This window comes from Pinus tabuliformis, chromosome 2_1, assembly GCF_031772625.1.
Source record: "Pinus tabuliformis cultivar Carrire ecotype Pingquan chromosome 2_1, CPIR1, whole genome shotgun sequence".
NCBI classification, from domain to species: domain Eukaryota; kingdom Viridiplantae; phylum Streptophyta; class Pinopsida; order Pinales; family Pinaceae; genus Pinus; species Pinus tabuliformis.
The window spans coordinates 588,308,361-588,328,295 of record NC_142299.1 but is presented as its reverse complement, the minus strand read 5'-3'; the positions used below and the strand labels follow the sequence as shown (position 1 = coordinate 588,328,295).

General features: G+C 32.3%; 1 protein-coding gene across 1 annotated transcript; it reads right to left on the bottom strand.

Annotated features, from left to right (window-relative positions):
• Positions 1-9,474: 9,474 nt before the first annotated feature.
• On the bottom strand, positions 9,475-11,609 carry LOC149201833 (uncharacterized). The gene is made up of 2 exons (XM_089399835.1): positions 11,316-11,609; positions 9,475-10,558 (listed from the first exon to the last, which is right to left on the bottom strand). The coding sequence occupies exons 1-2, from the start codon at positions 11,601-11,603 to the stop codon at positions 10,454-10,456; spliced, it is 393 nt and encodes a 130-aa protein (XP_089255961.1). The 5' UTR covers positions 11,604-11,609; the 3' UTR covers positions 9,475-10,453.
• Between the last annotated feature and the right edge of the window lie 8,326 nt (positions 11,610-19,935).

The window sequence follows — 19,935 nt, the reverse complement described above, 5'->3', positions numbered from 1 at the left end:
AAGTATACCAAGCTAGAGCTAAAAAAATTTCTTAATTCATAATAATATATAATTAGCATAAGTGATACCATATTATTAGCATATAAAAAAAAATCAATCTGCTGTCCAAAATCAACAAAACAATACATGAGAGCATTTTTATCTATACAAATTTAAACCTTAAATGTTAAGATTGTAAAATTGATTATTTATAACATTATAATCATAGAGCTTCACTTATACCATTTATCCCCTTTTTTATGTATTGAAAGATATTCTAAGAAAAAAATACTAAAATGTAATAATTTTGATAAATAAATATTTAAAATTTTTATTTAAAAAAATTAATTTATAAATATAAAATAATATTTTTTAAATCAAATTTATAAAAAACCTTTATTTTAAAAATTTATTTAATTTTAAATATCCACATTTATTAAAAATTATTTATTTTTAAATTAAATTAGTAATAACTAAATATTTATATGAATTTCATAATGTATAATACAATAAACAAACCCTTTTGAAGATTCTTCAAGATTGATCAATATTTTGAATATTTCGGGCGCCGACGAATAATATATTCCAACACTCACAGTTTCTTCACAGGATAGTGATAATCTCGAGCATAGTGGCCACGATTGTCAGTGCAGTTTTTTAGATGTGAATGCCTATTATCGATTGGAAAGGTGAGCAAAGATAGCGGTTTTCTCAGCCATTGAGAAAGTCATTGGACAGTCTGTTGTACGTCATCAGCTTTTGGAATATAACACGCTTCCTCTGATTTTGAAAATTCCAAACGCGTCTATTGGAGATGCCATGCATTCTCATCCTAACATCGTGCGTACAGTTTTGTTAGCCATTTTGATTGTTGTGTATTTTTAAGAGTTATATTTATATAAATTATATAGTTTGAGTGGATTTAATAGTTAATAGAATATGTTTTTTATTAAGAGGTTTAAAGTTTAAAATAAGAAATATAATATATGTATTTTTTTAGATTTTAACCATTAGATAATTACTAAAAATAAATTTCTAATTTTAGAAAAAAAAAATTATACAATAATTTGGTGTCTAACTTAACAAACTAAATAATAATAATAATTTTATATTTCATATTAACATATAACTAACCTGATAAAATGTTATTTTTCCTTTTTTTAATTTTGTGGACCATTCACTTCGGGACAAAGCAAATGCCATCACCGCTCACGATACCCAAGAAGTCCCGGATTTTCTTCCCCTTCTTGAACGGGAAGAGATCACAGTTTAAACATATAAAAAAAACGGCATTTATAATCCGAGTTGTCTAACGAAGTCACAATTTGATTAGGATAATAAAAAGATTTGTATTTAAGTTCCAAAACAAAAATAACATAATTAAAATACCCGCTTATGATTCGCAGGATGTCAAATTTGTTGATTATATTCGATTGCGAGCTTTGAGGCACCCGGATTTGGGTCTAGGCACAAGTTGTCCCTAAAGAGCCTCCATCTCAGAGGAGAGGACGTTGAAAGTTTGTATGTTATGGTGCTTTGGAATCAGCTAACATTTTAGAAAGCTTCTTTATCATTTTCGTTTTCCTACATGCGGCTAAGTCCCTCTTGATCATGAATATGCTGTTGATGTCAGATCGTGTGTCTGACTCCAACTCTTCATTAGGAAAATGCGGTTGAGGATAAAAATGGACAATCTATTTCCTTTAGCTTTTCACCTTTTTCATTTAGACATATTATGTGTTTATATAATGTAATTTATTTGTACAATAATGATGCTATTTACATGGCGCTATTTGTTTTTAGATAAATTGTAAAATAATTTTATAATAATATTGGTTAAATATGAAAAAGTATACATTAATTTTAAATGCATCAAATGTTGCAAAGGAAACGTCGTAAGGCATAAATCAAGAAACAATCTAAATAAGATGGAGAGGTGTGGCATAAATTAAGAAACCATCTAAATAAGATGGAGAGATGTGGCATAAATTGAGAAACCATATAAATAAGATGGAGAGATGTAGCAAAAATGAAATTCTAATGTTTATAAACTGAAGTTGATTTAGGGTGTGTAAGACTATATTTTTTTATTAATTATTGAATTAATATTGCATATGAATCTCATAAACTTCAACCAAGCAATAGTTCTGATCAACTTCTTTATAAGAGGGCATTAGATGAAGCCAATGTGAGATTGAGTGAGTCTTGTGTGGTTCAGAAGAGAGCACTAAAGAAATGTAAGAGTGAGAAGTTGTCGACCGATGAGCTTGAGTAGGACACAATTGAGGCTGCTCAGAAGAGGGATCAAGGAGGCTGCTCAGAAGAGGGATCAAGGCCGACAGTCTGAACTTGAAGCTGTGTAGAGACAACATGCTTTTGATGCGGTTTCCTTGCAATCTGCACATCAAGAGCTTCAATGGGTCGAGAAAAACATCTCCATTGCGATGGATTGTAAGGACATCACAGCTAAACAAGGCATGGACACAGTCAATGCTTCAAAGGCCAATGCCAAAAAAGCAAAGGAATTGTCTGCAGAGATATGTTTTCTGAAAGAGGCTCTCGATTCGGCATATGCATCATGTTCAATGGTTGAGGATGAAGAGGAAGCTATTGCTGCAAAATGGGAATCTAAAGCCAAATAAGCATTTGCAATGGCAAGTAAGGCTAATGAAGAGGTTCACTTGTTGAAGAAAGAATTGACCAATGTCAAGGATATTGAGTTGAAGTTGTCTAATGCACCGAAGTTGAGGTTAACATAGCCAAAGAAAATGCAACTAAATTATTAGATTCCCTTGAAGAAGTTAAAACTGAGATCGTTGCAGCAAAAGAAGATGCACAAAGTGCTAATATGAAAATTTCTATTGTCAAAGATCCTCTTCTGGACAAAGAAAATGAGCTTCATCTAAGAAATCAGATGACAATTTTGTGTCAATTACAAAAGAAGGGTATGATTTGCTATACAAGAAAGAATAAGAGGCTAAAGAACATGCAAGTAAAAGAATAGAAAAGGTCCTTGCCTAGGTGGAGCATGTTAATATCAAGGAATAGGAAGCCTTGTAGATGTTAAATGCGGTGAATTCAGATCTCGAGAAGAGTAGGAAAATTACATAAGAGTAGGAAAATTACAGATCAATCTTCTGAGTAGCTAGAGGCTGTCTGAATAGCCAAAGTAGCCCTAGAAGAAGATTTGAAGTAGTCGAAGGATCTGGAGAAGAGTAGGAAAATTACAGATCAATCTTCTGAGCAGCTAGAGGCTGTCTAAATAGCCAAACTAGCCCTAGAAGAAGATTTGAAGTAGTGGAAGGAAGGGGCATAGTACTGGAATGGAGAAATGAGTGGAAATATAACTAAATTAAATAAGTATAGCTGACATCTCACAATGGAGAAATGAGTGGAAATATAACTAAATTAACTAAGTATAGCTCAATTTTAGGGTAGAGTCTCATTCAACATATTGGAAGTAGGTGTAGAAGACTTGCAAGAATTATTAGATTAATTATTATTCCAAATGCAAGCTTTATCAGCTTTTGAAAGTCTGTGCTCTCAATTATGCTTATGCTACTCAATCGGGTAGCCATGGTTATTTATTTTTTGTTGTCAAGAGAGTATTTGGAACCAACAACCTTCTTGATGAGCTTCATCACATTGATTTCTTCAAAACTAAGAGTTTCATAACCATGAGGTCGAACAACCACATTCCCATTATAATTCACCACAAAAAAAATTTCTTTGGCCTTTGTTATTAATTATCAAATTTTGATATTTATATTCATATTATTATTAATGTAATTATAAGTATTAATAAACTTAAATAAAATATTAATTTAAATGAAATACAAATAAATTAGTTTCTAGAAATTAAATATTAAAATATACAAAAAAAAATATTTCTTGGGCCTTTGTTATTGATTATCAAATTTTGATATTTATATTCATATCATTATTAATATTATTAATGTAATTATAAGTATTAATAAACTTAAATTTAATATTAATTTAAATAAATAAAAAATTATATTAATAAATTTAGGATTTAATTTTTTAAACCAGTAAAGAGCCATAATTTAATATCATAATTTAAATAATAGATCAATTGGTTTTTTTATTCATCTCACAAAATTTATGAATATGTAATATTATGAAAAATCACATATTTTTCTTTCACATTATAATGGATCATCAAACAATATTATAATCTATGAAAACGTTTCATATAACAAAGATTAAAAAACATTAACACAATTTTTGACCACCATCTTTTTATATATTATTGTTTTATATTTTAAGAAATAATTAAAGAATAGTTGATTTATATTTTAAGGAATGATAAAAAAAATATAATCTATATCAACAACTACTTTAGTTTCTCCACTGTAATGGTATCTTCTTCTGGGGGCAGGTCATTGATATGTGGTAGGGTCCCTTTCCCATATGGAAAAATGCCTCTGCACTAGGCCTAAATGGTCTTCTTGCTCAATAGTGGAATCAGCTAATCTGGTCAATGCGGAATAGGGGTATATGTAAATCTGAATCGGAAGATTATCTTATCTGGAAGGAGGCCAAGGGTAAGCTGAATGTCTATGTGAAAGATATTTATTTAACACTTCTAAAAACTCATATTTCTCTTCCTGCAATCATTTTCCCCATTTCCTTTTGGAAATCTGGCACTCCATATAAGATTATCATATTTGCTTGGCTAGTTTTTCATAATGAAAATCTAACATGGGACAACCTACAAAAGAGGAATTGGCATGGTCCGACTATTTGCTTAATCTGCAAAGCGGAGGGAAAAAACAATCTTCACATTTTCTTAAAATGTGTTCACTCCCAGGAGCTATGGAGGGACCTGGCCACTTACTTTGGTTTCACAAATATATCACATCCTTCTATAAAAGATGCACTTATCTGGTGAAGTAATCAGAAAGAGAGTTGGCGGCTTGTTCCTTTAATTGCTTTATGGTCTATCTGGAAATGGAGGAACAAGTCTCTATTTCAAAATGGCAAGGATAGTTATAAATCTGTCTTTGAAAACATCATCTCTCAGTACCACTCTATTTCTCCTTACAGCTCACAGCAGAAGAAAGCTAAGACTAAGGAACATTCTTATTCTTCTTGTCCGACGGACATTCCTAGAGCTTATTTTGATGGGGCTGCTCAAAATGGAATATGTACTTGTGGAGTCTACATTGTCACAAAGGAGGATCAGCATATTGCCATATATTCTAATGTGAGTGAAGGATCAAACAACAAGGCGGAAGCTATGGCACTAACAGGGCTTCTTCAAATCAGTATCTTCTTAAATATTGAGTCCTTGCAGATCTATGGCGATTCCAAAATCATTATAGATCATGTTAATGCCAAGCTTTCCATAGAAAATCACTATCTGTCTGGATGGATGAACAAAATAGAATCCCTATGGTCATCAAGAAAGGATTTTGCAATAAAACATGTGAACAGGTCCCAACATACATAGGCAGATGAACTATCAAAGAAAGGACTTCAATCACAAGTTGGTAAATGGGAAATGACAATTGCAGTGGGGGAACTAAGGTACCATATTCAGGATTTCGATCTTCCGGGTACATAACTCTCTCTTCCATACATCTGGCTCTGGTATGTACCATTCCCTAATTTTTTTATTTACTCTATCGCTCAAGCTCTTTCTGTTATGTAAGTATTGCCCTACTTTCCTACCACCTTATTTCCAGAATTCTCATGACTACAGTCTCCATGGATTTAGTTTTATTACTGCACTATGAAGGTTATTTCTGCATTCTGAGTTGTTGAATCAACTCTATACTTTCTGTTATGTAATTCAGATATACCAATATAATAGAATTCCGCTTTTTTTTCTTCTGAAAAAAAACAATGATTTTTTTTTTTAATTATTGTCTAGCATAATTTCAAGCCACCACCCTTTTACTATAAAGTAAAATTTATAACCAACTAGTATTACAAATTAATGTGATCAACTCCAACCTTAAAAGCATTTTGTGTAACCTAAAAATGCACCAGCCTTATATTTTCACATTGCCAATTTTGCTATAAATCCGAGAGATCTAAGATGAAGGTTTTCATATCCCATATGTGAAGGACGAATGTAGCAAAATTGGTTTCATCGAGTTTGTTTTTGAGGCTCAAGGAATTAATATTATTAATGTAATTATAAGTATTAATAAAATTTAATATTAATTTAAATAAAATACAAATAAATTAGTTTCTTAAAAATTAAATATTAAAATATACAAATAAAAAATTATATTAATAAATTTAGGATTTAATTTTTTAAACCAGTAAAGAGCCACAGTTTAATATCATAATTTAAATAATAGATCAATTGGTTTTTTTTATTCATCTCACAAAATTTATGAATATGTAATATTATGAAAAATCACATATTTTTCTTTCATATTATAATGAATGATCAAACAATATTATAATCTATGAAAATGTTTAATATAACAATGATTATTTTTTTTTAATTATTGTTTATTGTCGAGCATAATTTCAAGCCACCATCCTTTTACTATAAAATAAAATTTATAACCAACTTGCTCATTTAGATTTTCTGGCAAATTGTAAACAAGTATTACAAATTAATGTGATCAACTCCAACCTTAAAAACATTTTGTGTAACCTAAAAATGCACCGGCCTTATATTTTCATTTGTTCCAACCCGCCACAACAATTGTGATTGATTTCACAATCATGTTCACCGTAAATTTTATTGTTGTACAATCTGTTGAAATGGTGTATAAATCCGAGAGATCTAAGATGAAGGTTTTCATATCCCATATGTGAAGGACAAATGTAGCAAATTGGTTTCATCGAGTTTGTTTTTGAGGCTCAAAAGAAAATTTTCTGGTTGAGGCTCAATCAATTTTCCCTTGATTGTATTCTAACCCTACCGTGCCGCACCATTTGTAAAATCAATTTATTTGTAAAAATCAAATTAATCAAATATCAATCTATTTGTGAAAATCAAATCAATCAAATATAAATCAAATTGTGAAACTCATCCTCTTTACTGCTTCTTTGGCCTTTGTTATTAATTATCAAATTTTGATATTTATATTCATATTATTATTAATGCAATTATAAGTATTAATAAACTTAAATTTAATATTAATTTAAATGAAATACAAATAAATCAGTGTCTAAAAATTAAATATTAATATATATATATATATATATATATATATATATATATATATATATATATATATATATATATATATATATATATATTTGGCTTTTGTTATTAATTATTAAATTTTGATATTTATATTCATATCATTATTAATAAACCGATATAGATATGTGTTCTCTTGTGGTAAAGGGGCTGTCGGGCTATTCATGTATTTGACTTGTTGCTTTTTCTGATCACCCTCAATCCCCACCTGCAAAGCTTGTTGGAAAGAATCTTGCCAGATGAACAAACTCGGCCACTGGAGAAATTTGCAAATTTGGAGATATACTTGAAATATTATTATAAATTTTCTATTACATATCCTCTTACAACTCATTCTTACATCGAAGTTCTCAAACTCTTTTGAAACTTTTTCATGCATTTTTTAAAGTTTTCAAACATTTTTCAAGCATTCATAGACAAGGCAACGTCCAATTACATTAATTTAATGAGTGATACATTATCTATGCCTATCTCTGTAGGAATTCAATTAAAAAATAGAGAAAAGAGATAGAAAATAGTAATAACATAGCTCAATTAAACAAATATCTGGGAAAAAAAGCACGACGACCAGAAAATCCTTATAATTAAGGTTTCCTAATTATGAATTTGGTCCAATCTAAATTTTTTCCAATTTACCTCGCTTCTTCTGAAATCCTTTCCAGTCCTTTCTGGTTGTTATTGCTAACAAGTTGACAACTGACCAAAGGTAATGAGGAAATGGGATGTTGCCCCATTTGGATTTCATTCTGATCACCCTCAATCCCCACCTGCAAAGCTTGTCGAAAAGAATCTTGCCTGATGAACAAACTTGGCCACTGGAGAAATTTGTAAATTTGGAGATATACTTGAAATATTATTATAACTCTTCTATTACATATCCTATTATAACTCATTCTCACATCGAAGTTCTCAAACTCTTTTGAAACTTTTTTCATGCATTTTTTAAAGTTTTCAAGCATTCATAGACAAGGCAACGTCCTATTTCCGTAGGAATTCAATTAAATGTCCTGCATAGATGCCTATTCTCAAATTGGTATTAAACCCATTGAAGCGTAAATCATTGGGATTAACTAGTAGTTAAGATAGAATCAGGTATCTAAAAATGTCATATCTATTGAATGAAATTGTGCAAGTGATTAAAATTTATATAGAAATGTAATCATATAACTAAAAAAGGTATAAACATGTTCTACCTGTCATTGATCTCAAATAACCCTAAAACAGCACATGACTCAACCTACCTCAAAGAAAGCTCAATCTTGAACATGCCCGTGATAAGATAGATGACGTATTAAGAGCTCCATTTCTCAAATCGTTTCTTATTCATCTCTATACATCATCAATTCTTTAGCACATTTAAATCCCAACAAAACTTTGATATGTAAAATTATATTACCCTGCCCCCTTTTAGACTACTAAATGAGACCATGCATAACTGCATTTGACCCTGTATCCAAGAAGACGCTTTCCAGCTATGCATAGATACAAGACGCTTTCCAACTATGCATAGAGAGCATCTTCCGTATTCATTTTTGAAAAACGAGATAATTTCTTTAAATCCATTTTGTTCTAAAAATACAATAAATAAAACACATGTTGAATTTCTCTTATATATGAAATGATGAAAAATAAAAACTTTGATATGTAAAATTATATTAAACTGCCCCCTTTTAGACTGCTAAATGAGACCATGCATAACTGCATTTGACCCTGTATCCAAGAAGACGCTTTCCAGCTATGCATAGAGAGCATCTTCCCTATTCATTTTTGAAAAACTATATAATTTCTTTAAATCCATTTTGTTCTAAAAAAACAATAAATAAAACACATGTTGAAGTTCTCTTATATATGAAATGATGGAAAAATAAAAACAGAGTTGCAAAAATATATGTACAGAAAGCTCCCTGACAAGAACCATTTAGCACCAGAATTTAATCTTATGAAAAAAACAGAAACATAAAATCCAAATTACTCTCATTTTCCAAAGTATGAAACACTATGAATATTTGTATCATATTTAATTTTTTTTCACAAACTTCTTAACACAACTTATTTAGGACACTTGCAACAACATGGGCACCTAAATTTATTTCCACAAATACCTTTCATTTACTGCCTACGTAGTGAAGCTTCATCATTCTCTCAAAGTCTTCATCAGAATCATGCATTTTAAGCGCATCAATACCATCAAATGTAAAGAAAACCAATGTTTTGAGAGGGAAGCTAAAATCCCTGAGGATAAAAAAAGAGCAGAAATATTAGTCACCATGCTTCAAGAACATCGTAGAGAAAGAAAACCTGCATGAAACAATATGGCACTGTGGTAACCCATTGCATTTTACACGTTAAAAACATCGTGATTGGGTGCAGAATTCCCTGTTCCACAAGGTTTAAATGTGTACCAAAAATAGGGCAGCAATTTCACTACAACAATAAACGCATCAACACAAAATCCTTTCATCGGGTTGCTACCATTCACTTTTACAAATTCTTAGTAGCCTGTCTTTCTAGGCAAACCAATAGCAAGTTCCTTTCCACGGGCCCAATCCCGCGCCGTAGTTTCACTTTCACCGGGCCATATAATATCAGACAATTTTGGCTTTATATGATATTGATAGTCACTGATGGTGGCTGTAATTTTTGGAGGGGTGACCGATAAGCTGGTTCGGTTTGACCAGTAACCACTATTGTGGATGTGTGTACTAGCTACGTTGATAATCTCAAAAGTAGATCCCATCAAGTCTCCATTTTTGTCTAATTTCATAGGACACGCAATGTCGTTGAAATGAATTTGCAGTATTATCTTTCGCAATTGTGCTCCTCCTTCAATGAGATCACTGGTTCAATCCCAGCAGAGCTCAGGGATATGATGACCGGGCACAATTCTTACGCAAGCGGAAATCTGTGGCAGCTCAGTAACTTGTCAAAGATGGAGGCTTTACATATTCCATTTGCTAACTTATCTGGGTCCTTGCCTCCAGAATTAGGTAAGTAACAGAATCGAAGTAGGTTGGTGCTGAACATCAACAGGCTTACTGGATCAATACCATGGTAGCTAAGCAACAGTATGAGCTTGAAGACGGCCAACTATCAATCCACCAAGGGAACATGCTCACCATTTCCCTGCACGTTTTCATGAAAAATAAAAATGAAGCCTTAACTTTTTGAGAGAAATAATCATGTAAAGGCGAAAGTCATTTGGAGAAAAAATTCTTTATGTCGTTCGTGCTTTTCCCTGTGCTCAAATCAGGTAGCTCTAAGGAAGAACATGATGCAGGATCTTCATTTAGAGATCGTTCGTACAGCTGATAATGGAGACTTCTTTTGGTTACGAAGTCGGTTTGATCTTCTTACAGGTGTCACTTTCATCTGCTCTTCACTTGAACCCTGCATTGTAGACAAACAACTCATAAAAAGGTATCTCTGAAACCAAATTTTGGAGATACACAATCAGACAAGTATGAAATTGGATCACTATCTATAACTCATTCAAATATTTCCTACATGCTGGTTTGTTTTTACATATTTATGGAATGAATTGAGGACTGCCTAGAAGAAAATTTTCAAGGGAAGAATAGATATCCTAGAAATAAAATGGAAACAAGGTGCAGTGAAAAGAGATTTGACACTGAAATAAGAACATGAACAACATCTTTACATAAAATTGCTCACACAACACTGAAAAAATCTGATAAGATATATAAGAAAGATTGGTAGAATGGAAGAAGAGCATCCCCGGCTCCTAGAGAACTATTTTACCAACCTTGTAATGAAGAAACCAAATTCCATTTTTACTTGAAATGCAAAGGAAACAAGGTGCAGTGAAAAGAGAATTGAGACTGAAATAAGCACATGAACAACATCTGTACATCAAATGGCTCGCACAACACTGAAAAAGTCTGACAAGATATATAAGGAAGATTGGTAGGATGGAAGAAACCAAATTCCCCTGCTCCTAGACAACTATTTTACCAACCTCGAAATGAAGAAACCAAATTCCACTTTCACTTGATATTCAATGGCAATTGATAAGCAAGAAAATGCCTTGCAAAGGTTGGAATATTATTTCAAAACCAAAACACAAAGGTAGAAAAAACAAAGGAAAAGCTTAACAAGTTTGATGTTGGGATTAAAAATAGAATACCTCTTTCATCAGAGTTGTGAAGCTCCCATAAGATGGAGAATCATACATAGACATCTCTTGAGTAGCCATACTTCCATGCTCTGTTTCTGAGTATGTGTTGCTTCTCCTAACCTTCCTCTCTGGGGTGTGAAATGAATTTTCTTGGGTACTTGATAAAAGCCAGGTATTGAGTTTTCTTTCTGAAGTGTTTACCACCTTTGATGGCAAATACTCATTAAGAAGTTCCACCTTCGGCACATAGGAATCCCTCGGCTCGAAGTTATTTTTGGAGGGAACAGTCATCTGCATTGAAGAAAAGTGGTTTCTCTAGGGACATAGTCGGTATGGAATGACCATCTTTTGTAGGACCATTTTTCTCTGCTACAGTGTTCTGATCATATTCTTGGGCTCTCTTAGGACTTCTACATTTGGCACTCTTTCTATCCACACTGACCAAATATGTAGCAAGCATCGCAACTGCAAAAATAGATGCACCTATAGTTCCAAAAAGCAAGATATATTTTAGTGATTTGTTGGAGTACTAGAATCATCGAGATCATGAACAACTGATATGTTTGATCCCCCCTCCCTAGTACTCTTTTCCACTAGAGACATGGCAGATTCATTATGTCTGAATTCAAATTCATTTTGGCTCTCAAAATTTAGTGTCTTGGACTGACTGGCCATTGCAGGAATATAGTAACCACCTCCACCTGATGATGTGCTCAGTTCCTCTGGATCTTGAATGAAAAGGCTCTCAAAAGACACTGCTTCTGTGTTAGCTTCAAAACTCTGTATTTCACTGTTAGTTTCTGTTTCAGATGAGGATAAAACAAAGTCATGTGAACCACTATTACCAAAATGAGACTCAGATTCATGAGATACATCTGCACCAAAGTCCATAATTGATACCAATTCAGGAATACTGTCCTCAGAACTATTAACATTTTTTTCTGCATCTACTGGTAAGTTTTCTATATCATGTACACTATCTAGAATGACAGATTCAAGAACTTAGATATAAGCAGAGTCGGTCAAGCCCCATTAACATTCGGTGGAAGCCACTAGGGTTAGAATATTGGAGGGTCAAATTGCCCTAGCATGCACCTTCTACTGGTCGAAGGGTTGAGGGTCAATTCGCTTCGTTTTGCAGAGTATCGATGACATACTGCAATTTATGATGGGGACCACCTGGTTAGGCTCTGCACCCATAGCTCCAGAACTCCCATCCCATGCTCGATCACCTGGACGAAATGAACCACCATGCTCCCACTCCATGTGATCCTGCTCTGCATCCTGCAATTTACAGAAATTTCCATGGGATTATAAGTTCACCTTTTGGATCCCTTCGACATGCCTTGAGCGTTCAGAGGATGGTGAGGATTCTATGTAGTCATTTGTAGATTTCAAGGAAATATTTTAGAAAAACAAATTACCTTTAATATTGGCGAACCATGGAGGATCGTCCCGTAATAACCCAAGGTATCACGAACCAGTGGACAGCAGAATGGAAGGTAAAAGTTAGAAATTGAAAAATGACCCTTGTCTAGGAACCTAATGCAAGTAAATACCTGTAGAAGCCAACAGGAACTAGACCGCAATAGATGCATAGATAACATAGAAAGATAGGGTTATCAGATTAAAAAAAAAAAACCAGTTGCAAAATTCCTAGCAGCAAATAGAAGAAATCCTCTGAAGTTTTCCAGGAATGTTTTTAGATAAAAAATATTTACCTGTAATCTTGGCAAGCAATGGAAGAGCACCACAAATTACAAGAAGCCCATAGAAATAAGTAAGAACAAACCCTAGCGGAGCATGGTTTTCTTCGTATGTTTTTTGGAAGGTTCGAGAAATACGATGAGATTTTGAAAGAAGCCAGACCAAACCCCAACGGAGCTTTTAGAAAAACAAATTACCTTTAATATTGGCTAACCATGGAGGATCGTCCTGTAAGAACCCAAGGTATCACGAACCAATGGACAACAAAATGGAAGGTAAAAGTTAGAAACTGAAAAATGACCCTTGTCTAAGAACCTAATGCAACAAAAACTGGTAAGAGATTTGATGTAAATACCTGTAGAAGCCAACAGGAACTAGACCACAATAGCTACATAGATAACATAGAAAGATAGGGTTATCAGATGTTAAAAAAAATAACCAGTTGCAAAATTTCTAGCAGCGAACTAAAGAAATCCTCTGAAGTTTTCCAGGAATGTTTTTAGATAAAAAATATTTACCTGTAATCTTGGCGAGCAATGGAAGAGCACCACAACTTACAAGAAGATTTCCAGGAATGTTTTTAGATAAAAAATATTTACCTGTAATCTTGGCGAGCAATGGAAGAGCACCACAACTTACAAGAAGACCACAGAAAGAAGCAAGAACAAACCCTAACGGAGCATGGTTTTCTTCGTATGTTTTTTTGGAAGGTTTGAGAAATATGGTGAGATTTTGAAAGAAGTGAGACCAAACTCCAGCGGAGCATGGTTTTCTTCATATGTTTTCTGGAAGGTTTGAGAAATACGGTGAAATTTTGAGATATGGCATATTAAACTAACGGTGTAAAACACCCCAATCGTCTAACACAGAATCAATGGCCCACAATTGTACACGGTGGCATTTTAGGGAGTTTGTCTCAGAGGGAACGCCTTACGATGTAGTTAATGTTTTAACATACCTAAAATATGAATTAGCATCTTCTATGTGAATTAAAGAGATTAGTTTTTTTTTTTTTTTTTTTTTTTTTTTCCGAAGGTGGCAAAACCTATCAAACTCAGGTGTCAAACCAACAGTGAGGACAACCATCTCTGGCTGCTATCCGCGAAAGTCGGTTTGACTCATCACCGTTATCAAGGAAAACCACGCCACCTGTAATAACCCGCTGGTGGTCCGTAAGGGAGCAGGCTTTCACTCCTGCCAGATGCCTCTGGGTCTTGGGCCGTTTAACTGTTTCCTTACGTCCGAGGAAGACGAGCTCTTAGCCAAGCAGAAGCAGTTTACGACCTTCTAATATTAAAAATTAAATATAATTATTTTTTAATATATAATATAATTATTTATTTATATACCATAATTAATTATACATAATATTAATTTTCTAATTATCGAAATTAATAATTTAAATTTTTGAAAATAATGTTGTCTATTTTTGACAAACACCCTCATTTACTCATTTACTAAGCTTAAAAAAATATTTCAAGATACTCACAATCACTAGTCTCAATTAGATCAACTACACTGTTTTATTCTGAAATCGCGAGAAAGAAAGAAGCATATATGCAGCAACCGCTGCACAAGTCTCTCGCAAAATATGTGTCTCATAGTTATTACTTCGGCTACATTTTATTTAGATTACAGATTCCAGAATATTTTTGGATCCGATAGAGGAGGTGGACGATGTCAAATAATTGATATCATCTCTATAATTAAGATCTCAAAATATTCCAAAAATCTGCAATATGTTTATATTTTGTTTGCCATGAAAGTTTTTAACACATATTTCTATTTTGTTAAATAGACATTTCTATAAGACACTTTGTTAGTTAATTTTATAAGAATGTAAAATAATAATCACAACACTATTCAATAATCCGTATAGTGCAATTTCTAGATTGTTAGTAATTAATAGTCAGTTTGAGTCGCTGACCTTCAGTGAACACATTGTACATTATACGGTGCATTTGTGTATGACAATTGTCAAGTCTGGTGTGTTGAGTCTTTATTTCTGATATAATATCATAGCTGGTTTAAATTGAAGAGTTTTTTATTTTATTTTATTTTTGGCTAGAATTTGTTAGAGAAATTTGTGGTGAAATCTTGATTTGTGTTGTTTAAATTAGTTTTTGATTACATATATAAGTTCTGCACTTTGAGAAACTCTTCTCGCACTTAGATTGTGTAGAGTTCACCCATCAAACTTGTAATTTCAATGGACCTCTATCAGACAAATTAGATTAGAAAACAAACCAAAAACCTTTTCAAAAAATCACATTTAAAAACCTCTAACTTTCTATTATAAAAACAATTTAATAAGATTGATCTATTTGGCTTTGTCGATTTCATTGCCCAATTGAATGCAAATTCACTTTTCATTTATTACTGCTATACGTTCCCATGAATAAGTGAATAGCAACTATGATACACTGTAATTCCCACAAAATTCAAGTTACTACTCTGAACAATCCAAATTGAAAGTAAAGTACCAATAACAAGTTGGGTGGGACGAATGGATGAAGGGATATACAAATAGTAAAAAGCCGAATGGGATCTCTAACTCAGCTTTACTCATCTCCCTCATATGGCCATATATATCAACTTCCGCTATCTCAACTAATTTATTCATGTGAGCGAGTGAAGTTGTGTCGTTGTTATTTTGGTTTTCTGCATAGAAGTGTTTTTATTCTCCGTTGAACAATGGGACCTGTGAACATTGAAAGATCATAGTCAGAGGAAACACACCAGGAGTAAGGAAAAGACGACATGTTCTAATGCTGTGAATAGTCATCAGCTTTATAACGAGGTAATATACAATTTGGAAAAGACGACATGTTCTAATGCTGTGAATAGTCATTAGCTTTATAACGAGGTAATATACAATATAAATTGCAGTAACTTTGTTCAACGAAGAAACCAACTGTAGTAGCATTGCTCAAGGAAGAAAACATTATATAGAGATAGACAGTTTAAGGACGTCACTGATAATTAGGTTTTTACTTAAATTATAATCTTAAAATGCTGGCTACATTATTGTTCAACAAGTTGTTGGTTCAAATGATAATAGAAACCAACAAAGAAATTATGGGCTGCAACTAAATTTAGTTAGCATGTACAAATAAATACTAAGTATATGAAAACTCTTTCATGCAAATATCAATGAAAAGGGTGTTCTTGTGAGGACATGCAAGTCATTCAAGTTCTCGAATGGGTTTAATAAAAAAAAAAATCCCATTCAAAGTAAACACTAAGTTATGTGGAAATGTGTTCGAATTAATAGCTTATAATATACAAAGAAATACGAAGAAAGAATAGGGGTAATAAAAAACTGAAGAAACTTTTGAGTGAAAAAATATATTATATTATCTCATTTCCCAATGTTATATTTTTAGTATAAATGTCTTCATGTATAGTAATTGGTGATTTTAATGATTTAATGAGTTTAATAAATTTTATAGCTACACTAAATGTTTATTTTTAACTTTCTTCATTTAATATATGGCAAGTAGGATTCACAGTAAGATACTTTTTCTTAATTATTATTTGTGATTACAATATGCATTATTCAACTTTCTCTGAACTGGTCACTTCTTTATCTGCATCTTCAATTCACTTTATTTTTATTGGTCTTGGTGTTTAGCTTTGGTATTCTATCATATTTTGACTTTCTAGATTCTTTATCCATGATCTTCTTCAATTTTCATCATCTTGTACTTTCAAAAAAACAATTTCACTACCCATACAACAACATCAATCATCTTGGTTTTATTTATTTATTAACACATATTCATTACACCTATCGATTTTTTGAATATCTTACACTTAACTGTCACAATCCTCGAGAGGTCGAGTTCTTTCTTAGCTTACACTTAACTGTCACAATCCTCAAGAGGACGAATTCTTTCTACTTTCCACAAAGATCACATCACATCAAGTGACTTCTATGGTTTCTACATATGAAAAGAAACACATCACATTATGTGATTTATGCATTTTCTTCCTACAACAAGCACTAGTGGTTTCAACCATGAACCTTCAAGTTTTTACAAAGTGGTTTTCAAGGTACCATGAACTTTTCAACATAATAGATTTTGGGAGCATATATGATTTTATTGGACTTGCAATATTAGTAATTCAGGTACTTACAATTACAAACTTCCATTTAGGCCAATCTAGCCTTTAAACATACATAGACTTAAGACACTTTCCTTTCCATAATCCACAAAAAAAAATTAACACTACTACATAAAGGGGAGTTTTAAGACAATATTTGAGACAATTTTTGGGTAAATTGTCTTACTTGAGACAAAAAACCTTGTGTGTTGTCTTAAATATTGTCTTTAAGCGAGCGTCTCAGAAATTATTGTCTTAAAGATTATTGTCTTAAAAATTATTGTCTTAAAGATTATTGTCTTAAAAATTTGTCTCTACAAAGACAATATATAACACAAGCATTATTGTCTCTTAGAAGACAATTTCATTTATGTCTCTCTTGAGACAATTTCATTTTTGTCTCTGTAGAGACAACACTCGGATTAGAGACAATATGTCTTTAATACTACCTATTGTCTTTCTAGAGACAATAAAATTTTTATTTAAAGATCACTTTTGTCTCTTTGGAGACAATATAAAACACTAAATCCAGAAATATCTCACCATTGAAATAAATCAATATAAAAAAAATTGATTAAAAATAAACTAAAAAACCGTTGATTAAATCATGTTAGTGAACAGTGGAATCAAACCAACAACCTCCTGCTTGTAAGGCAGGAGCTCTTCCATTGAGATACCACACTTTAAAGAATTACGTGAAGAGTTATGGAAATCCTGAAAACTACATTTATAGCCATTGATTTAAACTAAAAATAAATAATAATAAAATCTCACACATGATCTATAATATTTATAAAAACTATAATCATGTAGACCATATTTTTAACTTACTAAAACTAGAAGTTTCCCCAAAAGGTACAAAGACAGGCGGATTATATCTCTAGAAAAAAATTCAAAATCTTATATTAGTATACCCAAGGGATAGCCCCAATCCCAAGGGAGAAAGAGACAATGTAAACCTGTACAAAGAAAACACAAATGAAATTATACAAAACTTCAACATAACAAAGACATCAATGTAATAATGTAAATTTCAATAAGTTATTTACCAACTGAACGTGGAGCTTACCAACAAACTTGTGACCACCAAAATACCGGTGAATGTTACAAGATGTGACTCTCCCACTAGGTGGCTCTGGATGATGTCAGGATACACCAAGAACTCATCTTTAGCATTTCAATCTTCCAAAGATTATTATAGAATCTAATGTATGTCAAAAGCCCATTTTCTAATAAGTTGATGATAATCTATTATGATTCTATTCATCATACTAGTAACAGAGAGATAGCATTGTGAGAGTTTGATTACTTTTAAATAAAAGGCAAGGCCAACCAGGAAAAGACAAACATCCATCCCTGTAGAGGAGATTTGTAAAATTTATGTGAGATATTTAAATTGAACAACACTCATCATGTCATATCTAAAAAATTTGAATTGACTGAGTTAAACGATCCTCTTCTAAATAGGTTGTTTACTCACCATAAGAAGGATACGTCTACCAGCTTTGTCAATCAACACAACACTAACAACAATCATAACAACCTATACATAAATAGTCCAACAACTTTCACATGATTAAGATGAGGAACAATAAACCTTTTATTATAGTGAAACATTCCTAGCATGCATTGCAATTAGTAGGGCCCTAGGATCAGAAAGCAACCTGAATAGCACCAAGTCCAAGGGTTGCAACATTACCAGATGAAATTATTGTTTTAAATGATAAAACATTGAAATCAATACATATTTTCTTAGGCAAGTGTGTGATAGACAATAAGAATTAAAATCAATAGAAGGGCCATAAAGATCACTTGAATGATCTGAGTCCTCAGTTAAAAATTAAAACCCTCTAATTATGAAAGGCTATAAAGCTACAAAAAGGATTCCCTATGTTTAACTCCCATCCAAATTAGAAGTCCATGATGCCAATATATATTTTGCAATTACTTCATGTTTTTACCAATAGAACAATATGAATCCAGATCACAAGTACCATACTTTCTAACATGAAGTTGACGGTAGATGCACTAGCAGACTTAAAAATGGAACTTCTATAAAACTTAATAGCATTGATTCCACTCAACTGTTGTAAAAGAAGCAGCCCAATGCCAATCTGCATATAATAAATACAACACAAGGATACTTTACTTTTGTAATCATATTCTTGCCAAGTAAGCAATAAAATAGCAACCAGTTTATGCAAATTCACCAGCACACACAAAATCATCTTAGTCCTAGTGATGAACCACATTGTGTGATTCAAAATGAGTCGACCAAAAAATTATCTATGTGATTTATCTAAAAAAAAAAAAATTATAAACATTATGAATCACAAAATCTTGCACTCAGAAAAATCATATAAGTCTATCATATTCTTAACTATGCAAACATATGACTTACAGTGAGAGGCATTGCATATTTTCATTCAAAGATCTCAGAAAACTTTATTCTGGGTTGTTGATTTCCTGTCTCCACTACACTTTGAAAGGAAAAAATATTCAGATTAGTGAAAAATATGACCTTGATGGGAAATGCATATACATTGTTGGAAATTTGTATGCAAAAAATTCAGACTGCAGACTGAAAAAAACTCAAAACCAAACAAGCTAAAACTCCATTGGAATAATATCGGATATCCATGACTCAACAACTACATGTGACTGATAAGCAATCAGTCAAGAAGGGAACAATAGAAAAATATATGAATTTGACATGGAAAATGATAAAAATGCAGTTGTTCTGAAATGTTATTTGATTTCAACAGATTCTAAGGTAACATCAATTGGACTGCTTCTAACAACTTGCAATGAGGCT